The sequence below is a fragment of the Momordica charantia genome (genome assembly GCF_013281855.1).
Source record: "Momordica charantia cultivar OHB3-1 chromosome 3 unlocalized genomic scaffold, Mcharantia_2.0 BLBB01000003.1, whole genome shotgun sequence".
Classification (NCBI taxonomy): Eukaryota; Viridiplantae; Streptophyta; class Magnoliopsida; order Cucurbitales; family Cucurbitaceae; genus Momordica; species Momordica charantia.
The window spans coordinates 19429176-19448288 of record NW_028275161.1 but is presented as its reverse complement, the minus strand read 5'-3'; the positions used below and the strand labels follow the sequence as shown (position 1 = coordinate 19448288).

Below are 19113 nucleotides of genomic sequence, written 5' to 3'. Positions count from 1 at the left end.
GATGTATGGCACATAATTGAGATAGGTCATTTTTGTTTATGCAGGGGATGTATCATGTATTTAATAGAAATGCGTGTTTGTATTTTAGTTCAGATAGGCTGAAACGAAATGGGTCCGGTAAAATTACCTCTAACTAACCTAACGAAACCCAGTTCTACACCAATCTAGAAACGCGAATGCTTCCCAAAGCTCTTTGGTGAAGTCCATTCCTTTGCAAGGTACGTAACATAATAGAATTCCTACTAAGTTCAGGTAGACACAAATTCCATCAAGTACTAACTTAAGTTTCCAAACATACTAATCGTGGGAATGTTTTGTCTGCAGGTCCACCTTTGACTCCAGTGTTGACTCAACACTTCCAACAAAATCTAAGTTCGATTTGATAACATTTTTTTAAATTAAGTTCATAGATATCATTTCCATTTGTTTTGTAATATAATGTTTGAAGATCTAAAAACTTTTTCCTTACATTACTATATATATTTTTTTAAGTTTGATTAACAGGAATGTGTATTTAAGAATTGTGAAAAACATTAAAAAAGAAAAAAAAAGTGAAGAAACAAACATTATTTAAAAAAATGATAGAAAGCAAAAAAAAAAAAAAAACAGAATTATCATCACATGACACTCTTGTAAAAAGAGACTATCAAATATTGACTTAAAATAACTAATTAATACCGAATATGATTTTTTTCCACAAACAGGTGGGAGTGAAAATTCGAATTCACAATCTTTTTGTTAAAGTTAAGTAACATAACCAATTGAACTATGCTCAAAATTAACTACATATGATCTATCATTACGGAGAAAAAAGAAAGAGGTCGGTTAATATAAGCAAAATAAATATTCCTCAAAAAAAAAAATATTGAGTAGATATTAGCGATGGTTCGAGGGAACATCATATTAAGCAAAAATTAGAAAAATTAGCTGAGAATTTCTCCAATTTCGAAAGTAAAACATTTTAAGTTGAAATACTCCTCTTCTATTTCTATTTATCCCTTTCAAATCAAGACTCACTAAATACCCGATGATTGTGCAAGAATTGGTGGTCAAAAAGTATCTTCACCTATACTCAGTTGACTTCCACTGACTCCAACTCAACTAGCATCCTCCACTGACCACTCAGATCAACCATAGGGTATTATCGTCATTTCGGATTTCCCCACCACACGACTACCAATTTATCTGCATCTCCCCGTCTCCTGGCCGTTGGCTTCTTCCAACAAAGGGATAAATGTACGTGGAATTAGTATTGGATTTGTAAAATTAAATTATATATAAGAATGGATAATTATCTTTATTAGAAAAGTGAACTTACTTCTCTGTGGCATCACACATCGTACTTTCCATGACCCTGCCACGTAGGTTAATTTGGACGGTGAGATGTTGATGTAATATAAAATAATTCCAAGCTTTTTGTGATGAAAATTTGGTAAAGATAGATTAGTAGGCATGTTGAGGCGGATGAGCGTTGATAAGCAGCAGCACCACATTATTACAGCCTCATTTCACGGGTCAACTGAGCAAACGCATAATCAATTCTCTTCTCACCTGTAAAATGTAAATGAAAGCTGCGCACACGTCCGACCACACTCTTCCCTCATAACTAAGGAAGAAGAAGAAGAAGAAGAAGATGGAGCACTGTAGATCAGAATTGGAATTGAGCTCTTCTTCATGAAGCATTCCTCGCAGCTGCTAACAATGCTCAGATTTCTACTCCCCTCGCTTCTAGTTATCGCCTTCCTTTTCTCTCACTCCTCAGCTCGCTCTTGTAAGCTTCCGCTACTCTCTCTCATTCCTGCTTTCGCTCTAATGAATTAGGAGTCTCCACAACTGCATGCTATTGCTACCTTTTACTTTAATTCAATTGTTCTGGATTACAGTTTTTAGTTGGAATAAAATTTGAACCGGATTCATCGGCGGATAGATCTCTAAGTTGCGCCCCTACTATTTAGCTTTTGTTGCTTTGAGTGTGAAGTGAATTCTGCTGCCTTTGAATGGAATGCTAATGAGTTATTTGTTGTTGTTGTTATTTTTTGCATCCGATTTGGAGATGTGATGATTGGCTCGTTGCTTGATTTCTCGAAACAGTTTTTGGAAAGTCCGAGGGTATAGATGGAGTTATGCGAGTGCGAAATTAGTCATTCTTCATTCATTTGAGAATTTAAGGAAATGAGGAGTTTCTGAGTTAATACTCATGCCTGCAGAGGAGGACTAAATTTATTTTCTTTTTGGACAATGGGCATTCCAAGAAGTTGTTGAAAGACACTCCTCGTTTCGAAGGAATTCAATATCTACGAGCTTTTTCATAATTCTAGCACATACTAAACGTCTGAAAACTCGATTTATTCCATCTGTGTCTTTCTTAATATTACTTCTACGTTCTATCTTCTCATGCTCATTGTTTGATATTATTTCTTGTGTTCTAATACTGCAGTACCATTTGCTATGCGCATAAGTTGTGGAGCTCGGCATGACGTCCGCACGCCTCCAACAAATACACCATGGTTCAAGGACTTTGCATATACAGGAGGGATACCAGCTAATGCGACACGCCCGAGTTACATCTCTCCTCCTCTAAACACCCTTCGCTACTTCCCCCTGTCTACGGGTCCTGAAAATTGCTACATTATCAAAAGAGTGCCAAAGGGGCACTACTCTGTGAGAATCTTCTTTGGATTTGTTAACCAACCTAATTTTGACAATGAACCTCTATTCGATGTTTCTGTTGAAGGCACGCAGATTTGTTCTCTTAAATCAGGGTGGAGCAACCGTGATGAGCAAACATTTGCTGAAGCCCTTGTATTTTTAACGGATGGCTCTGCCTCTCTCTGCTTCCATAGCACAGGTCATGGAGATCCAGCTATCCTTGCGATTGAAATCCTTCAAATTGATGAGAGAGCATACAATTTTGGTCCCAATTGGGGTCAAGGAGTGATCCTTAGGACGGCCACAAGACTGGACTGTGGTGCTGGGAAGCCCAAGTTTGATGCAGATTATAATGGGAACCAATGGGGTGGGGATAGATTTTGGACTCCCATTAAAACTTTTGGTCAGCAGTCTGATCATATCATCTCTGTTGAAAGCAGCATCAAACAGGCTTCAGTTTTGCCAAACTTTTATCCAGAAGCTCTATATCGGTCTGCACTTGCAAGCACCGATAGTCAACCTGATTTGACATATGTAATGGATGTGGATCCCAATAGAAACTACTCAATATGGTTTCACTTTGCTGAGATTGATGGTTCAATCAGAAATGCAGGACAAAGAATTTTTGACATCTTGATAAATGGCGATGTTAAATTTAGAGATGTGGATATTTTGAAACTCAGTGGTGGTCAGAATACTGCTCTTGTGCTTAACACGACCGTTGCTGTCAATGGGAGGACTTTGACTATAACCTTGCAGCCTAGAGAAGGTAGTCATGCCATAATCAATGCCATTGAGGTTTTTGAAATTGTTCCAACCGAAGTGAAAACATCCCCAGATGAAGGTAGGCTGCAGACAAGTGCCCTGCTTCTTTTCTCGTACATCATGTTTGTCCCTCCTTTTTCTTATTGAAAGAAATATTTGTTTCAACTTCCACAATTATGGAGTGCATAATATGTGATTATACTGCATTTCATCTTTAAATTCTGGAGACATATACACTGATTTTGTCGCATCATTGTAGTTAGGGCTTTGCAGAGCCTGAAGGCGGCATTAGCTCTTCCTGTTCGTTTTGGGTGGAATGGTGATCCATGTGTTCCTCAACAACATCCTTGGAGTGGAGCAGACTGCCAATACGATAAGGCTGGAAACAAATGGGTCATTGATGGACTGTACTTCCTTTATCTTGCTCCTTCTAAAGATTTTGAAAATTTTATAGTTATCTGAGATGATATCATACTGATACAACCATATAGACAATATTTCAATGTTCTGTTATTTTTGTGTCCTGATGGCTTCTGTAATTGTTTTTTCAATTATTTTCAGAATTTTTACAAGCATTAACTTCTACTTTGCATGGTCAGGGGTCTAGACAACCAAGGTCTAATGGGTTTCTTGCCAAATGAAACATCACAACTGCGTCATCTACAAAGCATGTAAGATATTGTTAGTTGCACCCCATCTTTGTAGTAAAATAGTGACAATATTTTTTTATTGGTTTCTTGGTTGATTTTATGGTGTGCTTTTTATTTAATTATTTAAAATTTTTTCCGTTTAACAGATTTTTAAGTAGTATAGAAAATCCTTAATCTGGGACCTGATTAAAATAAAATTACTGGTAAAGATATCTACAATGAAGTTTATGAAATTTAGGAATTGAAGCTCCTACTTATGATGGCCGTTGGTTGCTCCATGCATTAATCCATTGATACATGTTTGTCCAGAAACTTAAGTGGAAACAGCATCCATGGGCCCATTCCAGCCTCACTCGGAACAATAGCCAAGTTAGAAGTTTTGTGAGTGTTTCTTATAAACTTATCTTAAAGCTTTTTAGGTTTCTAATATTTTTGTAATCTAATCTACATTGTTGATACATATTTTGAAAGAGCTTCCATCTAGTTGGACCAGTACAATTTTAGAAATAGAGATTGGTACATATGATAACTTAGATGATAAGCTAAATTCCTTGATAACAAGAATAATTGCCTAATAATGATGTTCAGGTTTGATCAGTTTTGCAGTCGACATTAATTATTACATGTAGTTGTTGAGTAGCTTAAAACTTTTAATGCCGACTGTGGAGGGTGCACCTTGTTGCCCAATTGGGTCAGAAATCCTGACAAGTCAGTGTTCGTAGAGATGAATAAGAAAAACTTGATCATGCAATTGACTGGGTTGGTTGTGTGCATGGTGAATTTCTTATGGGTTTTGGAGAATGTTGAGTTTCTTAAGCCACACCATGTGGGTTGTTCTCTCAAGAAATTGTGCTTTAGAGAGAGTGGGCGACACCATGCATCAAGTTCTGTGGGAGGCCAGTTAAATCACGTTAGTTCAATGGACTTGGTGGTGGATTTCAAAGGAAGTTATACCTCGGAATGTAATGGGAAAATTGCAGTTGTGTAGTGGATTCTTTGTAGAAGGTGATACTGCAACCGAACACCACAGAGAGTGATTTGTGATGGTTGTTTATATAAATGGTAACTAATAAGCTTAAGGAAGCACTAATTTGTTTCCAATGAAATACTCGAGAAAGATGCCAGCATATGAGATCTAATAGTTGGCTTGGAGACGCACCTCGTTGCATCGTCGTGTTTACATTTACTAAAGTTTACGAACTATGGGGTATGAAAAGGCCAAAGCAAAATAGTGACGCTTTATGGAGCAAATCTGGGCCAAGTCTATGGGGGAACAAGTATGCTGTGGAAGGGATAAGCTCCTATTTAAAAGAGAAAAATTTCTTCTTTTATCTGAGGAGTCCGAGAGAAGGTTTTCCAGCTTGCGAGAAAGTTTCCCATTTAACAATCTAGTTTAGAATTCATTTAGGTGCTGTCAAGTTAAGTGAGGAGAAGAGGCAATTATAATGAGAGATAGTGTCGCAACCCTGCAAGAAACAACACTGTTTTCTTTATTTTTTATTATTATTAAAATGGAAACAAATGTCATTGGTAAATGTGAAGCCAACACACACTGGTAGAAGAATTCCACAATGACATTAGAGAAAATATATTGCAACCTATATTGGGGTGGTGGAGGTATTCAAAACAAAGATGTCAGCAGGCCATTGATGAGGGTAATGACATGATAGGTGGAGAAGGTCCCAGTCCTAGAGTTGAGCTTCAATCATAAGAATATGGCAAGCAACCGATATGAGCAAGACAAATGTCAAGTGGGCACATGGTGGCATGCAAACGTGTGCGGCATGGGGCAAAAAGTGCATCCTACGAGGGTGGATGACTCCTCCCCTCCTTTGATGTGAAGACGTCTTAGAATACATCTTGGGAGGAACATGGTATTGAATCTGCATACTGTTGGGGGGACACTAGTCTTAAGTGAGTGAGTCACCTCATGATAAGTTGTGCGTCAAGAGTCACCAAGCATCAATTGACGAAAAAAGTGAGGATGTGTTTGTGTTCCACATATTTCAATGTAAGCAACAAGGAAGTTTGGTTGGCACATATTGGTATTACATTTATTCCCACAGGCCACTAGTCATTGCATGGGAATACTCCCCGAAACCATCTCATGTTGAAGTTCCAATTATGTCGAAATTCAAGACAAGAGTTTTGATGTAAGGCTCGCCATTATGTTATAATTCTAGGTTAAAGTCTAGCGTCATTAGTACTTGCATCTGCCTTTAAAAATTCATAACTATTTAATAATAAAGAAAGCACGTTGATTAGATAAAAATTAACCAATATTTTTCATTTGGCATAGTTAAGGACACTATTCCTATACATAATAACAAGTTATGGTAGCGAGTTAGCTTAGGTTATGATTGAACCTTTGCTTATTCAACTTCAACATCAGTTTGAAGTTTTAGTTGAGGCTTAACTTAAGAGCCAGCCATGATTAATATAAATCTTAATGCTGCACAATTGAAGAAAATAAGATCATGACACAAACGATACAACCCTCAGTTAACATCAGTTTGAAGTTTTAGTTGAGGCTTAACTTAAGAGCCAGCCAAGATTAATATAAATCTTAATGCTGCACAATTGAAGACAATAAGACCATGACACAAACGATACAACCCTCAGTTTGAAGTTTCAAGAGACTGGCGAACGGGTTTGTGTTTTGTTGTTTGGTCCAGCCATTGGCCCCCATTGAAGGGGGGGAGATGATATATCATCACCTCTCCAACTTCTCTCCTCTGTGCCATAGAACCTTTTTATAATAGAGATAATATCTAATAAAAAATATTATGAAAACAAGCAAAGTTGTCGATGATGTCTTGGGATGTTTAAAATGGTTGAGAGGGAACTTAAGCTGGCTAATGAGATACTGGTGCTATATCTATGAGGAGTACCATTAATGTTTCTAATATGTCAAGAATGTGTACAACATTAATTTATATGTATATAAGTATGATGCTAATTGCTTTGTTTTATTAGATTTGGATTGTTGTTTCATTTATATTAGGGTTTTCTGTCTCTCGATCTACACAACTGTGGTAGTGCAATACTTGAAACATATTTTCTCTATCAGGGATCTCTCCTACAATTTCTTCAATGGATCAATTCCTGAAAGTCTTGGACAGTTGACATCATTACGGATACTGTAAGATACTTCAGACTATCTTCAAAATAAAATTGGACTTAATGATCAAATCAAGACTTTATTTTTACCCCTGATTCACAGCAATCTTAACGGAAACTCTTTGTCTGGAAGAGTGCCTGCCGCATTAGGTGCTAGGCTTTTGCACAGGGCTAGCTTCAAGTAAGTTGCCTTTTTACTAATTAAATACGTCAGATGAACATCATATTTATAAAACAACGTGATATTCTGACCATGGATGGTACAGTTTTACTGATAATGCCGGTCTCTGTGGTATACCTGGGCTACCTGCATGTGGGTCACACCTCTCTGCCGGTGCTAAAATTGGGATTGCATTCGGAGCTGTAATTATGTTCTTGCTCATAATTACTTTTTCGGTTTGCTGTTGGAAAAGGCGGCAAAATATTCTCCGAGCGCAGAATGCCGGTAAGAAACAGTCGATTAACTTAGAGAACTAGAAGTAACACATGGGTTATACATAGGTTCATTTCTTGGATAGGGATATGATTGGTGATTCAATAATTGTCGTCTCTGTTAACTGGGGCACCTAGATCCCTGACGAGGCAGGGAGATGCTATTCTAGATTCGGCATATCACTAAAAGCAATCGCCCAAAGGGGCATTTCTAATGGGAAATCTTAGCCACTAATATCTAACTAGTAACTATACATTATTGGATCTCTGTTGCAGCAAGAGATGCTCCATATGCAAAAGCCAGGACCCAACGATCTCGCGATGTCCAGATGACAATGCATCACAACAATCAAGGCCATACGAGGACTCCCACTGAAAATGGACACTTGATTTCATGATTAAACAATCAAAACTGCGTCATCGTGTTTAGTTTGGTTGAAACTAGCTCCCTCCTTCAGATTTTATTGAAGATCCGGTTATGGATTTATGGTATCAAATACCAGTAAAGATCCTCGACACCAATTGCGATGGAAGCCAATTCTTGTACATTGATACAATTCAACACTCTTACAACTTGAACCAGGAGATGGGAGGTGAGTGCCAAAGAATTTTGTAGAACAGTAAAGGACTGCTGCTTGCATAGAGAAATGAATATAGTTACTAAAGTTTTTAGCAAAGGTTGAGGTAGACAGACAATTTTCTTTATAATTCCCCAGCCCCTCCCCAGTTGTAACTTTATTGTCCCATTTTTTGCATTTTACATGTTGAACAACTGAACCTCATATTTTGCAATTGTTGTTCACACTTCACAGTTACATTTATGGTCAATCTGAATACAAGAATGCATCTCTGAGTTATATGAATAATTGCGACGGAAGATTGTCTCTTAACCTCATATAATGCAGGATTAATGTGATTAGTTACATTTTATGATAAGGGGCAACTAAGTCAAATAAATAGAAAATTTTCACCTACTTGAAAATAAAAATAGGAAGAAGGGAAATTAGCGAATCAGAAAAACGGGAGAGCAGTTGGATGTGAAGTTAAGGTGACAAGTAGTTTTTAACCGCTTCCGGACAAATCAGTTTACCATTTGAGCGGCGCCTGCTTTTTTGTCTTGAGAGAAATAAAAGCAGCGAAAGAACAGTACAGAGGAGAGGAGAGAAGAGAGAACCCCCCATTCGCATCCGTAATTGTAATATTCAATTAAAGTAAATTACTATTCCAGTGAAATTGAAACCTCCACGTTCGTTCCGTCATTGTCAGATTTTTTTTTCCTCTCATTTTTTGTACCATCCCTCTGGCGCTGGCCTTTCTCGTAGTAGTCGTACAGTGCAACAAACAAACACAAAACAAAACAAAACAAAAAAAAGGTTAAAATAATAACAATGGGCAACGTAAACGGTTGAAATTAAAAAGTAAAAAGAAAAAAGAAGGAAGGGTTGCGTTGCGAAGGCAATTAGGGCTGGGGGGAAGAGTAAGATTAGAAAACAGTGACATAAAAAGTAGTGTTGGGCCCAGTCCGGCCCAATTCCAGGCTGTTCCCTACAACTCAGACACCAGTTATAAAGGTTCCACGTGTGGCCAATTCTCTGACATACAATACCATAGCAATACAACAGCAATACAATAGCAATACAATAATAGTGCAGTGCCCCAGTTCCCCACATATTTTGGCAGGCGCCGCTCAGCTTCAGCCTCGGCCGTACCACCAACCCCCATTCGTAGGGCTTACGTCATCCTATAACCCCCCCTCCCCTCACGTCTAATCAGACGGCGGCTCTCTTCCCATCTCCCCCGGCCCCACCGCCTATCTCCATTTACTCACTAATCTCCTTCCCGCGGCCGCAAAATTCTAATCACTTTTCCATTTTGATTTATAACTAACAAAAACAATGAACCGCGACCCTGAAACCAGCGCATTTTGAATTTTTTTTTTTAATTTTAATTTGTAGGTTTATTAAATAGTTAAATGGGGTGTGTGTTTATATATATATTATGGCGTCTACCCGAGGATTACGGGTGACTTCGTGGGTCCCTTGAGTTTTATAGATACATCATTTTTCTTTCTTTGTGTGTGGTGTGTTGTGTTGTGTTGTGTTGTGTTCCATCAGGATGGCGTCGTCGAGTGGTCGTGAGGGGCACTACAGAGGCGTGAGGAAGAGGCCGTGGGGGCGCTACGCCGCTGAGATACGCGACCCTTGGAAGAAGACCAGAGTTTGGTTGGGTACTTTCGACACCCCAGAAGAGGCCGCCCTTGCTTACGACGGCGCCGCCAGGTCCCTCCGCGGCTCCAAGGCTAAGACCAACTTCCCTCCGCCACTCCCTTCCGCTGCCGCCGTCCTCGACCTCAACGTCTCCTCCTCCGCCGCCGGACCCGCCACCTGGCCCTCCACTCGGCTCCTGCTCGGCGATTTCCTCCGCAACGACCTGTGCTGCCCCGTCAATGTGGGCCCCTCTCCCCCGGCTGCTCCTCCCATGGTGCTCGAAGCCTCCGCCGCTACGACGTCGTTTCTTGGGCACGTGCGGCGCGGCCTCCTCATTGATCTCAACGAGCCTCCCCCGGTGTGGCTGTGAAATATTATGATTCCTTCCTTCGACTCACCGGCGTTTTTAACGGACATCCACGTCACTTCTCTCTCTCCCCCTATTTTTCTTTTTTTCTTATTTTATTTAATTTTATTTTGACAGTCTTCTGTATCCACTTTTCACCGCCGCATTACCAAAAAAAAAAAAAAAAACAGATATGTAAATATAGGGTTGGTTTTGGTTTTGGTGGATATATTTGATATTTCTCCGGTATTTTTAAAAATGATTGCCTCGCTCTTTCTTCTTTAATGGGTTAATGAATGATGCGTCGCCGGCCGCCGTCCGGGGAAATATTAGTTCCACCGGCGGGGCAGCAATTGAACGGGTCTTCTCTTTTATTTTCTTTCGAGGTTTTAGTCACGCGCCAAAAGCATGAGATTTTTATTAATGTTTATGGGAGCAATTTAAACGACGTCGGATGGTGGCAATGTAAAGCAAGCAAGCGTGTGCGGCTTTATAATAATTGCATTCCTTTCTTAGTTTGTTTAGCTTCGTACGTCTGGTTTTGCGGTTTCGGCAATTTCAGCAGCCTATAAATTCCATCCCAATTTTAGCCCTCCCTTCTTCCACGCGCTTCTCCCGCGCGTCCTCTCTCTTTCCTTCTTAATTTCTGCCCCCAGTTTACCCTTTTTTATTTTTTTTTTATTTTTAATATAATACATGTACCGCCGCATAACATATGTATTTCTTCTAAAAAAGATCATTTTAATGAGCTACAAGTATATTATCTTGTACCTGAAATTTGATGAGATCAAATTATATCTATGCCCTTTTATTTTGAAAATGTTACACCTAATTAGAAAAAAGGGTCAAATTTTGTGGTACTATAAAGTAAGGATGTTGTAATATGTAAGTGGGAACATTCCTTTCTTGGCTAAGGTTCTTTTTCTCTTTCATTTCTTTTGTCAATATGTGGGCACTAAAACTATGGGTGTGAGAGAGCATTTGAATCTTCAAATTTTCTACTTCTTTTCCTTTCTCAAATCAAACGGATTCAAAATTTATGTAAAAGTAGAACTCTGTTGAATAGTAACTCATTTTTACCACTAGTCTTGAGGGTAAAAGATGTATTAAATGCACACCCATTTTCATTTCTTTTCTCCTTACCAATATACTTCCTTTTATGGATCATTTTTAACACCCTTTCCTAATTTCAAAACATATTCATTTTCCCTCTCTATAATTTATCTATAAATATATTTCTTTTTTCCTCCTCTCCATATGGATACACTAATTTCTGGTCTCTCACCTTTTTTTCTTTTGTTATTTTGAATTGATAATTATTTTATTTCGATGTGTTCTTTATTTTTTATTTGTTATTCTTAAAAAGCATGATTATTTAATAACCCATTCAAATTTTCTTTCTTTTTTCAATATCTTTGAAGTTTAATAAAATAGTTTCTAAAAATTGATTTCTATTTTTCAAAATCTTATTATTATTTTTTTCTTCTTCATGTCCACCACTTTTGACATATTTCTTTTCTAACATTTTTTTTTCACTAATTTTTTTTTGCAGGTAAATTTCTCTCCCTATCCTTTTCTCTCTCAAATTTTCATCTCTATATATTTTTATTCTATTTATTCTAACTTTTTCTCTCTAATTTTTTTTTCTCACTCTCTAGTTTGTTTTGAGATGTCTTTTGCTCTTAACTTTACTATCTCTAAAACTTTTCTATTTTCGTCTTTTAACTTTTCTCTCATTAAAGGTTTTTCTAACTTTTCTTTCTTTGATTTTTTCCTTTTATCTCTCTGAATTTTTATTTTATCAATGTAGGAGGAGGACAAAAAAACTTCGTAAAATTCAGTTCCTATTACAAGAACGAGGGAATGCATTTCCTACTATGTCCCCATCCCGTCCCAATTTTATTATTTAGATAATTAATATATATTTTATTAACCGTTTTATTATAACTGTAGATAAAATATTTAATGTTAAAACTAATTATTTATAGTAGTAAAAATAAAATTTCAGTAAATAGATCTAATTTATTACTCTTTTTAATTTTTAAATCCTAAATTAATTAAAATTAATTATTAAATTGGTAATTTTTCCAACGAAGATCTCTGTCTCCAAATGTGAACTCCTCGATTTAGAGTAATTTGAGAACAAGGTAGAGATGGAGACCAAAAATTTTGGTGAGGATGAGGATGAGAGACGACATCTAGATTTCCTCCTACACTGCAGTCATCTCTAATCCTAATATATCTCTTCAACTTTCTAACTTTTTCGATCGTCAAACATTTGATTTTTAGTTAAAACAAATAACACTTATCAAATATATATGATTTTTATTTATAAAAACAGAAAAAGTTTAAAACTAAAAATAGAAATCGATGTTTATAAATTTGTCGATTTTAATCTATTTTTTACAACATAAATATCAGTTATTCAAAGATAGTTTTATAATAAGATAAGAAGCATGATTAAAATATGAAAACAAACAATAAAGTCATTTGATAATTAAACATTCTTCGAATTAGCTTCTTATACGACTGGTCCTTGTATGAAAAAAAAACACTTATTTATATGTAAACATTTTTCATGTTTTTGTTTTCAGTTTATCTTATTCTCTTTAAAATTCGGGTGATGAGTATAATATTAAGTAAACATAAACTCCACACTCATTGGAGATAGTTGAGAATTTGAACATCTAATCCTTTACTCAATAATATTTACTTTAATTACTTTTTTTAAAAAATAATAATAAAACAAACTTAAATTACAATAAGAGATAATCAACAAAATGGCTGAAAGCCCTAACTTCTTCTCTCCCTTTCTAATTTCATGGAGATTATAACGGGGCGTTTCCAGTGACATCATCATATTTGTTGCGGTATGGATATCAAATTATTTCCTCTTTACAAGTGTTAGCTAGTTGAAGCATGCTTATGTTTTTTTTAGTACAACATGTATAAACGTGAATTCGAACTCACAATCTCTACTCAAATTAGTTTTGAAATATATTCATGTTGGTTAGTGTTGTACTATGTTATTTTTTAATGTGTCGTGTTGAATTAGAACACGACCACGACGGAGAGAACTTAAAGAAAAGGAAAAAAATTACAATTTGAAGTTAATCAACGGTGGGGCCCACCAGATATAATTAAACAAGAAAGAGAGAAAAGAGGCGACAACCTAAAAAATCAAACCCCCATCACAAAAACGAGAGCAAAATGAAAAATCCATATAAAATAAAGTCAGCAAAAATTGCAATGGGCAGGTCAAGGTGGGTTTATTTCACTGGCTTAATTTGGATAATTTGAGGAAAATTCAAAGTGAACATTTTAAAAAAAAAAAAAAAAAAAAAGAGATTTCAGAGGAAGAAAACTGCACCAAAATCTTGGTTGGTTTAACCTATTCTGGACTAAAATTAAAAAAGAGAGGAGAAAACGATAGCCATAGCCATTACAGACACACAGTGGGTACAGCCTATCCAAACCCCATTTCCATTACAGATTTGCCCAAGATTTTGTCTGTATGGAATTTGGATTTGATGTCCAAAACAAAACAAATAAATAAAACAAAAGGTCCCCCTCCTAGACGGCGGCTTTATGCTCTTAAAATAAGTAATAATAAATCAACGTTGTCCACATATACACTCAATCAATGAATTAATTAATTAAGGTTCATAGAAAGTGAAAGCTAGGTTGGACTAGAAAACATGGTAGTAAAATAAATAGCAGAAAATCTGGGGGGGAAGTGGAAGAAGAAGAAAAATTGGGGGATGGGATTGCAAAAAAGATAAAATTTGGGAGATTGGCGTCATCACGTATCGTCTTGGTCGCTGCCTACTGAAAACTGAAACTGAAACTGAAACTGAAACTGCACTTTCTCCAGCCGTCATTTCAACCTCTCTTCCTCCCTCTTTTTTCTACTCCAACCGCCACGTGGTCCCCTGCCCCTCGTTCTTTTTTCTTTTTATTTAAAAACCAAATTCATATATAATTATTATGTCTTTTCAATTTTCCTTTTTTTTTTTTTTGGTTTCAGACAGCGCATCGATTTAGAAATTAAAAATTTCATCCACAGGCCACAGCCACAACCCCACAACATGGCTCTATTCAAACAAATCAACCCATATTTGTAAAGTTCCTTTCTTTTTTCTTTTCGCTTTTTTTTTTCTCTTTCTTATCAAATCGTACTATATACTAAACCCAATTATTTGGGTTTTTTCTTTTCTCACTCTTAAAACTGGCGTTTTTTATTTTTCCTTTTAAAGACCCATAAAAAAAATAATAAAAAAAAGGAGAATCGGTGAGGTGAGGTGGGGTCCAGGCGATGGCAGGTTGGTCCCTACTCTACTCACGAGTGAGGCTGTCGGTAGCAGAGACGTCACGTCGGCTTAACGACGCCACTGCAACCAAACACGCCGCGCAAAATGGAAACAAAAACAAAAACATAAAAAAATTGTTTTTTGTTTCTGGGACAGCTCCCGCTTAAACTCCGTGATCTTGTCGCTAACGTCGTCCACTATCCATCGTATCCAAATATTTTATTATTTTAATTGTTATTTTTCCCTTCAAATTAACCCAAATCCTACTCTGATTGATTTGCAATTGCAATTTACAGCATAACCAAAACGTGAGGTATTTTATTTTCCTAATATTGACTAATTCGTTGCAAAACTTAATCATGTATTGATTGACCTGATTTTTTCTTTAATCAATCACAAAAATTTAATAAAGGGACTCCGTCTTCCCCAAAAAGCTAACATTTTGATTGAGAGAGAGAGGTGGAGAGAAACGTTTATTTGGAATTGGGAATAAATAATTGAAAATTGAAATTGCTGCTGAGAGATGGTGACATCTCAAGGGTTGGGAGAGCATGTAATATTGAGGAGTCCAGCTTTATACACTCACATTCTAACTGTTGACTCATTCCTAATAGTAATACATTGAACCAGCCTGGATTCTTCTTTTTATGGCTAAAATCAAGGCTTCAAAATTGTTGACATTTTTTATACCTGCATCTCCTTTTCCAAAGTTCCCTCAGAATCCATTGGGATTGGATTGCTGAGATTATGTTGCACTTGCACATAATATGAGAAGACTTTGTTTCTTCAAACAAAACAAAACAAGTGAATGTCATTTCATTTTGAAGTATTAAAACTTTCCTTCTGTCAAAGAAGAGAGAGAGAGAGAGAAGGAACTATATTCATTCATTCATTCATTCATTCCCCCTTTACCTTTACTGATAACGTTTTAAATGGGGAGGGCAGGCAGGCGGCGGCCGCAGTCCCACTCGTCGTGTACGGCGGGGGTTGCCGAGAAGCCAGCCAAGCAACACGGCTCACTGCGGCCCCTCTCCTCTGCCTCAAAACGGCGCCTAAAGTTGAGGCCGCCACAAACAATCTCCACCATTCATCTTTGTGGGCCATCTCTGCTCCATCCAAAAAGCTAACCATCAGCTTCTACTGCAAAAAAAAAGAAAGAAAGAATTCCTTTTCTCCTTTTCTAGTTCCCAGCTTTACACAAGACACAGCATGGCATAGTAAAATTCAATTTAGAGAGAGCTTATAATGAGCTCTCTAATTAATTCTTATGAATCAGATTGTGGAACTATGTTCCTCCCAATTCAAGTTCCCAAACAAAATGCCTAAATTTGAATTTACCGAGTGGAGGAGGGGGTTGTTCATTTGTGAAAAATAATTGTGCGGGGGGAGTATTCAGCATCCAAGACAATGATTCCATTCAAAGCTAATGATATTAAAGATTATGGTCATGCAGTTCAATGGTGGCTCTACAACCTCTAGATTTGTTTATACATACAGCACTCTTTGACATGTACGCTTCAATTTCCTTATTTTGGAGAACATTACACAAACTCACTAAGGATTTTCCATATCGCTTGAACCAGGATGAGCATCTGCATTTAAGTCTTCCATCATCTCTTCAACTATTCTCCATCTGTTACAGGTATTAAGAAAAGAAAAACTCAGGACTAATAGTGTATTTACAGGAAACCTGAAGTTATCTAGAAAGATAATGAAAGTGTCCAAGTACCTCTCAAGAACAAACTTTCCCTCCTTGTACTTTTGGTATTTGTCATGTGTAGTTACCTATCGAAATGCAGCAATATTAGTTTTGCAATCTAATACTGCAATCAAATCAACCAGTCAAGAAAAATTCCTCATAAAGACACACAATCTTTCACATGCATGCAGATCAAACCATGAAAAGCACCCTCATCAATTCCAGTTTAATGTAATTTCAGGATTTCAAGCATATGAAAGGTTATATGATATGCATACACATGTATATATTGGAGACGCTTTCTATTCATCCTGTCTTGTAACAGTGAATAAGATAGATTTTTTGTAAGTCAGTATGGTAACTGCTGGCATAAGTTCTAGCAACCTGCCATATTCCATATTTAGCTGTTCAAGACAAGCCTAGCAGACAGCCAGGCAGACATGGTCGTTGCACCTTACCTTGCATATTACATTTGCATCCGATTGTGATACTCAGATTATGTTTTGTTCTATCTGTCCAAATTAGAAATGAATTATTACACGTGCACTTTGCATGAATGGAGTAGTTTGCCTATTACGTTCTTCAATTTTCCTAGTTAAAAGAATGCAATATTATTTTCATTGCCATCAGGCAGGTTCTCTTCTTTTCTGTAAAGATCTCAATGACCCTGTATGAGAAGTGGTTTCTTTTACAATCTCAGCCTGAGAAAAGTGATATCTGAAACTAAAAATATTAAAAACTTTATAATAAACTCAAAAGAGAAGAGGATGAAAAGCAAAAGAGAAGTAGAACAAAACAAAACAAAATAGAGCTGAAACCTCCTGGGTCGGGGTCTTGGGGCGAGCATGGGTGCCCCTTGATATAGTGGAGCGGAGTTCCAACTCCCAGTTATCATAAAAAAATAAAAATAAATAAAAAGGCTGAAACCACGAAGAACTCTGGCCTATGAGAGAAATCCCCAGTATTTGATGCGATAGAGAGTTGGACAACCTTCCCTCCCGGAGGGGGAAATTTAGATTTGCGGCAGTTCTGTATTCAAGTATATAACAACAAATTTTACTTTCCAAAAATTTTAGATAAAATGGGGTTTTGTTATGTGTTTTATAATAGCAAAGAGGTGGCTTTGCTCTTCTCTTCCAAGAGCGTTTTCTTTTTCTCTGGTTTTGGCTTATTCTAATAGGTTATCTTTCATAAGGATTGAACTGTATTAACAATATTCCAACATATTCTCTTGGCGTCTCCTAATTTGTATACAATGTCCATGCTTTATAGATAATTATTATTACTACTAATACTTTTGAATACTTGATGGCATCAAACCAACTTATGCTCGCATAAACTAGTTTCAGGGATTACCTTGATCTAATTCTGAAAGTTGAAATATGCATGAGATACGTAGATGATAACAAAACCACGAACTTAAATATTTAAGCCTATAAATAGCAATTCATGATGATTTTTACTAAAATGTCATTAATTCAATTAAAGATGGTCAAAATTAGACCACGTATCAAAGATAGTTGGAGACGAAAGCTTACATATTTCCATCCAAGAATTTGTCCGCAACAGCAACAAAAAATATCTTCCACAGTGTGCATACCAGAAAGCATCAACCTCTCCTCCTTGGGTCCAGCTGTCACATTAACTCTAGCAACAGGTAAAAGTAATCCAATTTATGTTACAATGAAGATTTGAGGTCAGTAAAAAAATCAAAATAAGGTCATTTCATCTCAATGTTTGTAGAATAGAAATGCACTACAAAAGAGAAGAGGGATAACTAATAATTATAAAAGGCACAAGGCATCATACTGTGAATTGTGAGTTGTAAAGACTGCAAAAAGAATCCTAGTAGAAGTATGAAGCGTCACAAGATATTTCCAATTCCATATATAGATATATTGTCACACTAAATAAATCAGATTTCAAAGGGAATTCAATAGAATCCCCTCCCTCTTACAGAATCCTCCTCAAATGGTGCCTTGCAAAGAGTCTAGACATTTGGATTTGAAGCTGGACTTGAAAGCAAAATTTAATAACAAGGACACTTACACATTGCTGAAAAGGTATGCCCTCCCTTGGCGGCAATTGAAAGTCTGGGTCAATAATAGAACAATAAAAAATTCATCAAAATGGACAATGATAACTTCATAATCGATTAACTATGCAGAACGAAACGAGCAACACGCACAATATTATGTTATGATAATAAAGCAGCATAAAGATTCATCAAACTGTAATAACTTAAAAAGTAGCTTCGTGGTGCAATCTCAAAAATCAAAGTGAGAAAAAAGAATGGGAAATTGATCGAGATATCAAAGGAGTTAATACTCCAACTGAGCATTTGAGACTCCGTCGCATCAGATTACCTCCGAGTAGTAGAATATTAACCATGCAACCAAAATATGATTGAATCGTTGATAATTCAAAATTGCTCAAAAAGCAAAAAAATGGAATCCGAAAATACAAAAGCTATATCAATTAAACCAGAAAAACATGATCATTAATGATAAAACAAACAGAACAACCTATCCTCATGCAAACCTATAATTTGAGGACTAAATAAACTCCCGTTTCGCTCCAATATGTTCAGAAATTCAATTCCACAATGTCAATAAACAAAATTGTAGCATATCTGGGCGGAATTAGACGCGCGGGAGCAAATAAAACGGGGAGATAGAGAGTGAGAGTACCCGAGAGAGGACGTCATCGGCAAGAGCAACGTTGTTATTGCAGAAGCGGCATCTATAAGACCTGCCTTCCAATTCAACGAGAAAAACCCTACCCATTTAAAACCCTAGAATCCCAAATTGAAGACCTAATCTCTCTGAAACCTCATGCGCAATTATTCATCCCTCTCTCTGTTTTGTCCAGAGAAAATCAAAATAACGAACTTGAAAACATTACCATGCCTGGTCGGTTTACGAAATGTTAGTAG

The 19113-nt window shown here is 36.7% G+C and overlaps 3 protein-coding genes across 3 annotated transcripts; 2 read left to right on the top strand and 1 right to left on the bottom strand.

Moving 5' to 3' along the window:
* Window positions 1-1461: 1461 nt before the first annotated feature.
* RLP4 (receptor like protein 4) lies at window positions 1462-8482 on the top strand. Its single transcript, XM_022284341.2, has 9 exons — window positions 1462-1771; window positions 2438-3493; window positions 3674-3821; window positions 4014-4085; window positions 4374-4445; window positions 7135-7206; window positions 7288-7365; window positions 7451-7629; window positions 7893-8482. The coding sequence occupies exons 1-9, from the start codon at window positions 1675-1677 to the stop codon at window positions 8012-8014; spliced, it is 1896 nt and encodes a 631-aa protein (XP_022140033.1). The 5' UTR covers window positions 1462-1674; the 3' UTR covers window positions 8015-8482.
* A 755-nt stretch (window positions 8483-9237) lies between these two features.
* ERF12 (ERF domain protein 12) lies at window positions 9238-10428 on the top strand. Its single transcript, XM_088121442.1, has one exon. The coding sequence runs from the start codon at window positions 9732-9734 to the stop codon at window positions 10191-10193; it is 462 nt and encodes a 153-aa protein (XP_087977568.1). The 5' UTR covers window positions 9238-9731; the 3' UTR covers window positions 10194-10428.
* Window positions 10429-15890: 5462 nt separating this feature from the next.
* On the bottom strand, window positions 15891-19113 carry LOC111010960 (protein yippee-like At5g53940). The gene is made up of 5 exons (XM_022284556.2): window positions 18869-19113; window positions 18228-18271; window positions 17717-17825; window positions 16209-16264; window positions 15891-16112 (listed from the first exon to the last, which is right to left on the bottom strand). Exons 1-5 carry the CDS (start codon window positions 18962-18964, stop codon window positions 16034-16036), a joined length of 384 nt encoding a protein of 127 aa, XP_022140248.1. The 5' UTR covers window positions 18965-19113; the 3' UTR covers window positions 15891-16033.

Bases quoted from the DNA above. Each gene is read 5' to 3' on its own strand.
- RLP4 (XM_022284341.2), top strand. From the start codon at position 1,675: ATGAAGCATTCCTCGCAGCTGCTAACAATGCTCAGATTTCTACTCCCC. The intron at 3,494-3,673 runs GTAGGCTGCAGA...GCATCATTGTAG, and splicing joins GAAAACATCCCCAGATGAAG to TTAGGGCTTTGCAGAGCCTG. The intron at 7,207-7,287 runs GTAAGATACTTC...CCTGATTCACAG, and splicing joins TTGACATCATTACGGATACT to CAATCTTAACGGAAACTCTT.
- LOC111010960 (XM_022284556.2), bottom strand. From the start codon at position 18,964: ATGGGTAGGGTTTTTCTCGTTGAATTGGAAGGCAGGTCTTATAGATGC. The intron at 18,272-18,868 runs GTACTCTCACTC...TTATTGACCCAG, and splicing joins CCGATGACGTCCTCTCTCGG to ACTTTCAATTGCCGCCAAGG. The intron at 17,826-18,227 runs GTAAGTGTCCTT...ACCTGTTGCTAG, and splicing joins GCATACCTTTTCAGCAATGT to AGTTAATGTGACAGCTGGAC.
- ERF12 (XM_088121442.1), top strand. From the start codon at position 9,732: ATGGCGTCGTCGAGTGGTCGTGAGGGGCACTACAGAGGCGTGAGGAAG.